The sequence below is a fragment of the Emydura macquarii genome, unplaced genomic scaffold, assembly GCF_026122565.2.
Source record: "Emydura macquarii macquarii isolate MOO-44397 ecotype Brisbane River unplaced genomic scaffold, CSIRO-AGI_Emac_v2 contig_2897, whole genome shotgun sequence".
Lineage (NCBI taxonomy): Eukaryota > Metazoa > Chordata > Testudines > Chelidae > Emydura > Emydura macquarii.
The window spans coordinates 48,772,370-48,784,241 of NW_027133034.1; the positions used below are offsets into that span (position 1 = coordinate 48,772,370).

The 11,872-nt window shown below is 38.2% G+C and overlaps 1 protein-coding gene across 3 annotated transcripts in view; it reads left to right on the forward strand.

Annotated features, from left to right (window-relative positions):
* Positions 1-11,872, forward strand: part of POLK (DNA polymerase kappa) — an 84,726-nt gene that overhangs the window by 45,458 nt on the left and 27,396 nt on the right. For 2 of the 3 annotated variants that reach the window (XM_067569090.1, XM_067569091.1), the window contains exons 12-15: positions 673-844; positions 1,688-2,641; positions 3,510-3,561; positions 3,710-5,658. In XM_067569090.1, coding sequence (XP_067425191.1) covers positions 673-844; positions 1,688-2,641; positions 3,510-3,561; positions 3,710-3,794 — 1,263 coding nt within the window. In that variant the 3' untranslated portion in view covers positions 3,795-5,658. Of the gene's footprint in view, positions 1-672; positions 845-1,687; positions 2,642-3,509; positions 3,562-3,709; positions 5,659-11,872 lie in introns of those variants that run through there. The other variant, XM_067569092.1, reaches the window with a different exon arrangement.

An 11,872-nucleotide genomic window follows, 5' to 3' on the forward strand; every position in this document is an offset into this window, starting at 1 on the left:
GATTGCAGTGCTCCTAAATCCTGAGGTGCTTTTAAAGCGTTACCCAAACTCTTTGAGTTTGAAAAGAGATATAGTAATTATATTTTGCTTATCACTTTACAAACACATTTTCAAGTGATTGGGATTTACGGTGCACTTACTGAATTGCATGTGCACGCTTGCCTGCATAAATATTAGGGGAGATTCTCTGCCCTGTTCTGTTCCCTTTGCACTACTCAAGTGACACAAAGGGAGTAGAGACATTGCAGATCCTTAACTGTTCATCCCCTAAGCACAGAGGAGTCCCCAGTAGATGTAGACTTGACATAGCTGGCACCTGCCCTGCAACTCCAGTCCAGGAGATATGTGGGAGTTGGGTAGAGTACATTAGCAACACGCAGTTGACAGATGGTCTTTTGGGAACCATAGCTAGCTGGTGCAGGTTAGATTGGCCCCTACTACTCAGCCCTGGCAGCAGCATATAGCAAGGCAGAAAACCTTATAACAGGCTCCTTGATAGCCCACCCCTCCAGCTGTGCCCAGCATAAGATGGATGCAGCAGTGAATCTAGCCCCCTGCTTTAAAAATTATTTAGACATCGAAGTAGAGTTCAGCTGTGTGAAAAAAGACTTCACTTTTCACAAAATAATTCTTCTGTACCATGTATGTTAAGTGTTTTATTTATTTACTTAGGGTAAGACTGTTACCCTGAAACTGAAGAACGTGAATTTTGAAGTAAAAACAAGAGCTTCCACAGTGCTCTCTGCTGTTTCTACTGAAGAAGAAATATTTGCTGTTGCTAAAGATATGTTAAGGACAGAAATTGATGGTGTTGCCCCTCACCCATTGCGGCTACGACTTATGGGTAAAATGTTTAAAAAATTTTGGTTTCCTTTTTAGGGCTAGATCCCTAGGCAAACATGCTGCACACCTGGAAGGGGTAGCATAAGTGAATTTACCTCCCTGCCACAATAATCTTGAGGGCTGCTGGGGGCACAGCCCCTGGTGCAAGTTAGAGCAACCCTGATAACTGCTCTAACTTGTCCTGGTGGATAGTGGCTCCCCGGGAGCTGCTTCATCAGCTAAGATTGCCTTCTCCCCAAACACCCTCATGTTAATGGTAGAGTGGCATCCTGTGACATGGGAATCCTCAACTGTGCATCTTTAAAGTAGCTTTAAATCTCCTTTGCACTGCAGCAGGGAAGAGTTGAGTATTTTTGACAGAGGAATGGCCTAAATGATAGTGTTGTAACTTGGTGGTGCTATGTTTTTTCTGAACCCAAGATTGCTTGCTGAAATTAATAGTTTTTTTTTATTCTAAGCCTAAATAGCTCAAGTGCTCATGCATACTTCTATTTGAACTATTCCACTCTATCTTATAAAACAAAAATGATGTCCCAGTTTAAAGTAAAAGTTCAAAGAATAAATATTTTAATGGAAAAATTTTATGCTAGAGACTCCAGCCAGTAGGAACATAAGCAGACAAAGCAGGGTAAAATGAGGCCCAACTGGGGCTACCCCTCTTCCCAACTAGACCCAAATATTTGAAGGGGAGACCCCACACACATTCTAGGACCATTATAGGACCATTATAGGAGCACCATGCGGCTTTGTATGTCAGAACTTTTTCATACCCATTGGTGTTAATTAAGTTTGTTTTATTTATCAGTTACAATTACATATTATTTGTCTTGTTTGTTACATTCAGGTGTACGAGTATCAGGGTTTCTAAATGAAGAAGAAAAGAAATACCAACAGAGGAGCATTATCAATTTCTTAAAGCCAGGAAAACAAGCAAATGTTTCCCTGCTTCAGCCAGGGAAATCCAGCTCTGAACATTTTACAAAAGCTTCAGAAACATCTCAAAGAGAGAGTTTTTTTGATAAAAAGCGAGCTGCAAGGCAACAAAGCAACCAGGAGCTTCTCATAAAGGAACCTGGAAACAAACAGAAGTTGCATGATATAAAGTCATTGGTAAATCCTGTGGAAGAAACAAATGAAGTCATAGGTGCAAAGAATTTGAGTGAGTGTCAGAGCCTCATCTGCCCTGTCTGCTTTGAGGAGCAAAGAGGCAGCGATTTAGAGACACTTCACAGACATATTGACAAGTGCCTTAATGGGACATTGGTAAAAGATAATGCAGATATAGCAACAAGTGAGAATTCATGGGAGAATGCACATCATTTTTCTCCTGACAAGAAAAAGAAAACATTTGAAATATGTCAAAAAAATAAAATGAACCAATCAGTGGATACAGCACAGTCAACAAAAGTAGCTGACAACTCTACTATCAGTAGCACAGAAGCATTTCCTAAAGTAGTAGCCAATACTAGCAAGGAAAGAGAGCATAGTCTGCTTAGTGAAACTGCTGGCAACATGTACTTAAAACAGAATTTTTCTTCCAAAATCATTTCATTGGAAGATGCAGAACACTTTGAAAAGTCTGCATGTACACAAGAAACTCAGCCTTCCTACTCCGCTGGAGCCATCAAAGACAATGTTCTGGTTTGTCCAGTTTGTAATGTGGGACAAAAAACAATCGACCTTTCATTGTTCAACAGGCATGTGGACGTTTGCTTAAATAAAGGCATTATTCAGGAGTTAAGAGAGGAAATACTTTGTCCAGTTAAAAGTCAAATTATGGAAAATTCAAAGTCAGTTGGTGAGTATTTAAGTTAAGACCGTCCCTTTTTAAAATTACTGCATCTAATACAATATACAATAGGGTTTTTAAGGAATGTGTTGTACATTTTAGGTTTCTGAGTCTGGTGCAGCTATTGAATTTTAATAAGACCTGTATAAAGCCTATTTCTATTTGCACCAGATTCTTTTGTATGACATGAACCGGTTTTGTGTATTAGTTTGCCAAACCACTGGCTTTCTTCAGGACCTTGTCTTATTGATTATGGAGAGTTAACTTTGGAATTGGCTCAATAAATAGGACAAGGTTAGAGAAACTGTTCAAAGTGCTTCCTTTTTGTGAACCAACATGACAGCATTTCCAAGCATATTTATAAAGCTACAATAGCAGCATTATCTTGTATTTGACTGTTTTTACAAAGACGATTTCCTAAAATAGTAGTGTAGATCTTCCTAGCTATGCAGGCAAGCTGTGGTATAAAAGAAATGCTGCATGTTAGTGAAGATTTTTCAATAATTTTTTTCCCCCCCAGAAAGACAAAAAGTTTAAAACAAGCATGAATTTCAGTCTGCCACCTTGGAAACCAAAGCATTACATTTCAATGTTACAGAAAATTGTGATCACATTCAAATTCATTCCTTAATTTGTTACTGGGCTTAAAGGGATTTTTTGAGTTTTTACATGTTTTGAATATAATTGACAGTACTAAGGAAATGATCAAATGTTGTCTTGAGTGTTAAAAGATTCAATCCAACTGCTTCAGAAAATAATAGGAAGGAAATTCTTCATCCAGAACTTTTCTCCTAAAAGCTCTGCTAGTCATGCTGCTCCCTGTTGTGCTCATTATATGTTTAAATAATTCATTTGGATGTTCACAATTGTTCTTTAGGAGGCACGAGCAGAGGACAACAGTGCATGAATCCCACAACAGGAACAAAAAGGTATAAGTGTGTATATACTTATTTGAAAGTCAAGCTAGCAAACTATTCAGTGTTGCAAAAGTTACTTTAGGTGATTTTATGTATATTTGTTTTCGGCTTTTTGATGGTTTCTTTTGTTTTTTCCTAATGTGTTCTTTTTTTATTTTAGGTCTGGACTAATGACTCCTCAGTCAACATCAAAGAAAGCCAAATCAAGCAACTCCAAACATACAATTGAAACATTTTTAAAATGATTATGTAACACTTTATAATATATAAAGAATTTCATAATCAGTGTTTTATTCTTCAAGTTAGTTTAGTGCAAGTGAAGGATTAGACTTTGGTACTTGTCACTGTGGAACCACTGTAAACCTCTTTAAGAGGAAAACAACATTTGAGACAAAAGAATAAATGAGCTAGCAGGGACCAGAGCATTGAATTAATTTTCCATTGAAATCATTTTTTCAGAGTAATTTTTGTCTAAATTATTTCTATGGAAAAAGCATGCTGAGGGTGGGCTTTGTTTTATTTGGACATAGTGAAGACTCAGGGTGTGGAAGTCATCAGCAATTCAGTTTAGGTTGCTAGTGACCGATTGTTAATATGTGATGGCTCTTTGGTAGCCAGCGTGAAATGAGTTGGATTGAATTCAGTTCCTAGTGGCCAGATATCCACAGCACAAAACAATTGGTACTCATTTATGTCCATGTTGATATTCTCAACACAGTTTAGTGTCCAATCCAACTCTCATTAAAGTCAGTGGAAAGCCTGTGACTGACTTCAGTAGGAGCTGATGGGCCAGGCCAGTAGGGCTCAGTCCTAAACAGTGCCTGGCACTTTTGTGGGATGTTGAATGACCTCAACACCCACTGATTACAAAAACTTTGCAGGATCAACCCCTTAAATGAGCATGGAATATGAGATGACCCCAGAATAGGTCTGAGGTATACTGGTTGTGTCTCACTGGTTCTGTGGAGATACAGAGGACTTCAGATTCCTATGCAGTTGTCAAACCAGCACTTTTCAAAAGCACTAAATTCACTTTAAGAAAAGTTAAGGCTAAACTAATGCAGTGGTAATGTGAACAATGTGCAAATATGCATGACATTAAAATAATAATCCTGAATATATTAAGAAAGGAAATAACCCTCCTTTTGCTTACATGTTTTTCTCTTTGAAGAGACAGTTTATGAAAAATACTTCTTGTAGTTTGCTATAAACCATGTTTTTATGAATATATGTAAGGGGAAAAAGCTGTGAAGTACACTTATTTATTTAAAATACTCTATTTACATTCTTTACTTCCCAAAAATTCAACTGTTTTAATATTTAGTATCAATTTATATTAAAATATGCCTATAATGTAATATTTTTTCAAGCAAGTAGTTTTGTAATGAGAAAATTCTAGTTTATTTTAAAAAAATCATTAAAATATGAAGTAAATAATTACTTTTTAAAATGGCATGACCGCAAAAGAAAATATCCACCATAAATAATGCATTTTTGTACAGTAACTACGTGAGAACTGATTTCCTTTATAAAAAAAATACAGCTACTCTGGTTTTTTTTAATCTGGCAGTGTCTCAATTTACATCTGTCTAAATACAATGTAATAAACCTTTATCTAAATTGCAGGATTACTTCTTAATCTTGTGTTAACATGGGCCTGAGTAAATAAAAAAGTATAGAAGCCAAGTGTATTTTTGTTTTTCTGAGAATAGCTTGTAGAAATAGGTTTTGCATATGGTGTGTGTTGTTAAAGAATTATTTAAACAGATTAAATAAATTTGTGTTGGCACTGGCAGTTATTTCATCATCCATGCGAAAGTGTCATTACATTTGACATAGAAGCATTTTGTAAGCATTATTTCTATAGATAGAATAAAATACCAGTGCAAAAATTAGTGTTTCCTTCACACCTGGAAACTTGATAAGTTATTCTTTTTGGTAGAAGTGTAAAATTTAACTGTTTTAAAAAAGAAATTATGTATTTAAAGGAGAAATTTGGCTTGAATGTTTAATGCTTTTCATATACATAATATATTGCAGTTTGAAATAGTCACATTGTTTATTGCTCTACTATACTATCTGAACCTATATAAAATAGCATGGAAAAATATGCTCTAATATCTGTCATGTTTGTTTGTCCTTTACCCAGAAAGAAAAGTATGTACAGGGGAGTATTTGTATTTAGGATTTTTAGTTTATACACAAATGTTGCTATATTTTTGTTAGAGAAGGCACAGTCAATATTGTTTGTTTTTCAGGGAATTCATTTCCAAGATGGTAGCATCTTGCAGATTCACATCTTTTTAAACAATTCAGTATGGTGACACTGTGAAGAGACATCTACAAATTTCATTTTTCCACTTCTAATCTCTGACACTCACTCACTCACTCTCTCACACACACACACACACACACTCACTCACTCACTCTCTCACACACACACACACACACACACACACACACAGAGATTTCTATGTATAGCTAAGTATTGAGTTTGGTGGCTTTACATTAAGTGTTCCTGTTATACAAGTAATGACTGAAGATCTTGACCTGAAATTTGCTACTATTAACATCCAGGAAGCTGTTTTTAGACAAGAGATGAGATCATAGAAATGTAGGGCTGGAAGGGACCATGAGAGGTCAAGTCCAGCCTCTATGCTGAGGCAAGACCAAGTATACCTAGATCATTCCTGACAGATGTTTTTCCAACCTGTTCTTAAAAACCTACAATGATGGGGATTCCACAACCTCTCTTTGAAGCCTGTTGTGGAACATAGCTACCATGATATCCAACCTAACTCTCCATTCCTACAGATTAATCCCATTACTTCTTGTCCTATCCTCAGTGGACATGGAGAACAAATGATCACCATTCTTTTTATAACAGCCCTTAGCATATTTAAAGACTGTTGTTAGGTCTTCTGTCAGTCTTCTTTTCTCAGGACTAAACATGCCCAGTTTTTTCACCCTTCCTCATAGGTCAAGTTTTCTAAATCTTTTATCATTTTTGTTGCTCTCCTCTGGACTTTCTCCAGTATCTCCATATCTTTCTTAAAGTGTGGCATCTAGAACTGGATACAGTACTATACCTGAGGCCTCACCAGTGCTGAATAGAGTAGGATAGTTATCGTCCAGGTCTTAGATACAACACTCCTGCTAATATATTCCAGAATATTAGCCTTTTTTGGAACTGTCACATTGTTGACTCATATTCAATCTGTGATCCACTCACTGTAACCCCCATATCCTGTTCAGCAGTACTACTGCCAAGCCAGTTATTCCCTATTTTGTAGTTGTGCATGTGATTTTTTCTTCTTAAGTGAAGTAATTTGCACTTTATTAAATTTCATCTTGTTGATTTCAGATCAGTTCTCTAATTTGTCAAGGTCATTTTGAATTCTAATCCCATCCCCCAAAGTGCTTGCAATCCCTTCCCACTTGGTGTCATCCACAAATTTTATCAGCATACTCTCCACTCCATTATCCAAGTCATTGATGAAAATATTGAATAATACCAGACCCATGACTGACTTCTGAGGGACCCCACTAACTACATCTCTCAGTTTGACAGTGAACCACAGTGAACTACTCTTTGAGTATGGTCTTTCAACCAGCTGTGAACCCATTTTATAGTAATTTCATGTATACTACATTGTCCCCTTGGGTTGATACCACAAAATAGCCACGTAAGAGGAAAGACTTGGGGAGGAGTGGGCGGTTAATTTTGGGATAGAATGGAGATCCCAAACTGCTCTCCATTCTCATTATGCCTTACTTTCAGTTCTGTGTCCCTTTCACTCAAAAAAGGCTGTAAATCTATATCTGATCTTATGAAGCATTTGTTAGAATGTCTTTCACCTTAATGTGTGTTTGCTACGAATCAGAGGGTTTGTGCAGTATGAGTTTCTTTAAATTTAAAATGATAAAATGTTATTCTTCTGGAATATATTTTCTTTCAATTACAAGTGACCAAGTGAAGGGTGAATATTTCATGGCCTTACCAGTGAAAGGCATGAAGGATTTATACTTTGCAGTGCTGCTTCTGAGGAAGAGACAAAAAAGCAACAAGTTGAACACTGATGGCCTGGAGAGAATTTGTTGGGGGGGAAGCATGTACTTAGTATGGTTAGCACAAACATAAAGAGAGGTCCTCTTAAGCACAGAGCAGGTTTCTATTATCATGTAAATTAATAGAATCAAATAACTCAGTTGAGTGTAATAGCATTGTAACAGCATCCAGTCAATTTGACACATATTTGTCTACAGTAATTTCATCATTTATTTTATTTCCAAGTCCTGAAGTGTCATCCTCATCTTACCTACAGAATATCTCACCATTGTTTGATAATACTATGACTAACTTTGTATAGTTTATTTTAATTGCCCAGAGTCCATTACAGTAGAACCCCTTTTATCCAACCATTATCTGGCTCTCCCTATTAACCGAACAACCAATGCACACAGGTCCAGAAGTGGCCGATCTCTCCTGTGGCCACTAGATGGCACTGCAGCCTCGCACATTCCCATTCTCCGGATTAGTCGAATTTTTGATTATCCGATCTGGCCCCGGTCCCAATTAGATTGGATAAATGGGGTTCTGCTGTAGTTGGTTTCCTGGAATATGCTAGGAATCCAGTCACCTGCCCTCTGTATCCACTCACATACCTGGTAAGATTGGCGATTTGGAAAGCATTTGATTCTTCCAAAATTGGGGTGATATTCCAACCACTGTTTTGCTTTTTTCCCCAGTGCCAGAAGCCACTCTAACTGTGTAGCTCCACAGGTGTGGATAGCAGGGGCTGAGTCTGGGCAGCAGTTCCACTCCTGAACTACTGTCAGACTCATATATTGAAATTATTGCAGTATTTACAAACCAACTAAAAACCTTCTTTCTGTCTTCTGTTCTAGAGAAGGCAAATGTGGCAGATGTCTGTCAGGAGTCATGCTGCCAGGAGGGAGACCTGGGGAGCAGCCCAGACGGATCTCAGTACCCACAGAGATGTTCTGGGATTGGGAACAGATTTTCTTTTGCATCCTTGTGTTCTGTCTGATCTTTCAGCCATTCCCCCACTTCATATTGCTATTTATTATAGCAGCACCAGTTGGGATCAGGCTTCCTTGTGCTAAACTCTGTTTAAACATCTTTGTTGAGATTCTCCCTGCACCAAGGAGCTTGTACTCTAATTAAAAACAAGACACAACAAATGGGCATAACAAATAAGTTGAGACAAAAAGTGAGGAGGAAGGAGGATAACAATCACCAGGATAACAAGGCCCTGGAGTTACACAAGCTAATAGTGTGGGCACAACTTGATGGTTCTGAATCATGTACACTTACAATTTTTTAATTCCCTATCAAAATCTAATAACCTGTGTTTGTGCAACATTTGCTCCATTCCCCTAAGTGAAAAGTGACCCAAGGTTTTAGTTTTATATTATTTACGTTTGTGTTTGTTCCCTTCCCTTTTTAATAGGACTATCCCCAGTCACCCTTCTGCCTAATATTACTAGCTTGGCCATAATTTTTGTAATATTAATTAATGCTTTCAACTCTCACAGACTCTGGTGCTTCTGAGAGAGGAGGGGGTCCTGGGCCTATGAGTTGCAAAATCCTGGCTCCAGGGGGGGCAGAATGAGGGAGATTTACAACTACCCCTTTGCCCTGCTCCCTGGTACTGATGGCAGCTACTGAATCTAGCTCTAGACATGGCTCTAATGGAAACATTAATTCAGATGACAGAGAGGAATTATAAACTGGTGCTGTATGGTATAATTAGAACCTTGGATTAGTACCCAGTGCTCCTTGATTCTATATTCAGCTCTATCCCTGGTTCTTTATGAAGCTGCAAATCCCTCCATGGTGCCAGTTTCATAAGGTAAATCTTATTATTTAAGTAGTTACTCTTCTTTGTGTTTTACTGTGGGAAAGGAATACTAAGACTATATTAAATGCCCACTCCCCAGATACAATACAAAAATAAGTCACTTATTCAAAAGAAATTATTCTGGAACACCTGACTCACAGGAATTTTAAGCAACTGAAAGCAAAATCTCTCTGATTCAGCTGTGACATGGTAAGTCATGCATTCTCATCTTTAGATGTTTACTTTCACATTGATTCATTTCTTTTGATTATCTGTGGTGTGTACAATTGATGCTGTTGCCTCATAAAATTATTAGGCCCAGGTTTATCATATTTAAAGATTATGCACTTCAGCATGACTGCATTGGAAAGATTTAAGCCATCTGACAGAAACACTGTAAAATAGTGCAATGAACAGTGATTGGAACTTTAGACTAGTAGCCAAAACTTCTGAATTCTACACCCCACTCTGCTTAAGAGCAATTTGTAAATCATTGCAACAGTTATAGATGAAACATGCTGTGTAAGTTCCTGTTAATATTTTTAAAAATAATTATAGACAAATAAGCTATTGAAATGTTTTAATTGCCAGAGGCAAAAATATTTCATCTTGAAGTGCCTTCAACCACACAATATGGATGAATTATATTTTTGCCCTGGTTGCGATATTTTACCAATATTAAGTTTACAATATTAGTATTACAGAATGCTATATTAACATTTTTAAAAGGTCACTTTAAAGGAAAATAATTATTTCCATATTCTATAACAAAACAGTTCTAACCTATACAAAATAATATATAAAGAGTATCTAAAAGTAGATCAAAATAGGAGTGGGGAGTGGACCTAGTTTTGTGGTACTGCTATGTCTCGATTTTGTGGAAGCAAACCAATTTGCATGTGCAAAGTTAGTATAAGCATGTGCAAATGGATATTGGCCCACGCAGTTATTACTTATTTGTACTGTGGTAACACTCAGGGTATACTACAGTGCAATAAAACACATGTGGCTGGCCTGAATCAGCTGATTCGGGTGGTGGGATTATAAAATTGCAGTGCAGATGTTCCTGCTCAGCCTGGAGCCCAGGCCCAAATGTCTAGACTGCAATTTTCTAGCTCCGCAAGCCTGAGTCTGCCAAGCTGGGCTAGCTGTGAGTGTTTTATTACAGTGTAGACATACCCGTAGATTTAGAAGCCCCAATCAATGATCTGGGCCCTATTGTATTAGACATTGAAAATACATTATTGATTTATTTGTGTTCCTATTGCTATAACAAAAAAGTCTGTGCTTGTTCCAAATAGTTTATATTCTAACTGTATGACAAAAGACTAATGGGGGACAGTTCAGATAATGGTGACACCATCATACTTTGTGCAGTAAGCAGCAATTGCATGGTCTCTGTTGCCTAGGCCAGTGGTTCTCAACCTTTCCAAACTACTGTACCCCTTTCAGGAGTTTAATCTGTCTTGCATACCCCAAATTTCACTTCACTTAAAACTACTTGCTTACAAAATCAGACATAAGAATACAAAAGTGTCACAGTACCCTATTACTGAAAAATCACTTACTTTCTCATTATTACCATATAATTATAAAATAAATCAAGGGGGATTGGGAATATAAATATAGTACTTACATTTCCATATGACACTTGAACCTGTTTTTCACTTGTGAGCCATGTCATTTTGGGAGGCAGGAAAGTGACAGCAACAATTATGTTTTTCTTCACCTTGAGGCTATTCCTACTCTCAGGTTGGCATGAGGGGGGCAAGCAGGGCAAGTTACCCAGGGCCCCACAAAGCTCTGCTGCTGAGGGCTGGGAGTAGGCTTCTGCTTTTGCCCTGAGCCTCAGCAAGTCTAATGCCAGCCATGGTGACCCCATTAAAACAAACTTGCAGCCCACAGAGAAAAAACCCACTTGCAGCCCACAGTTTGAGAACCACTGATACAGTATAAACAAATCATTGTCTGAAATTTTAATTTGCACAGCCTCTGTTAGTGTTTTTATGTAGCCTGTTGTAAAACTAGGCAACGGCTTAGATGAGTTGAGGTACCCCTGGGATGACCTCGGTATACACCCAGGGTACCTGCCCCCCAGATTCAGAACCACTGGCCCAAGCACTATCCAGTGTTTGGCGTGGTTATTTCCTGCTTGCCTTAATATAAAGTGATTTTAATCTTTCTTCCTTTTGTCAGCCAGGTGGCAAACCTGGGGCATGACAGGCAGGCGATGGAAAGGGAGTTTTAAGTTGACAGTGCCACAGCACTCTGCTGCCAGCCGGGCCTGTGCGCCCCACACCCTGGGGTGGGAGGAGAGCGTGGCCCGTTTCTTCTGGCTGCCTCTCGGTTACTGCCCACAAACAACCCCATCGAACCGGTTTTTCCACGCACTTAAAACAAGTTAAATGCTGCTCCTGAGCACACAGGGCGCTGCCGGCGGGAACCTCCCTCCTCGCACC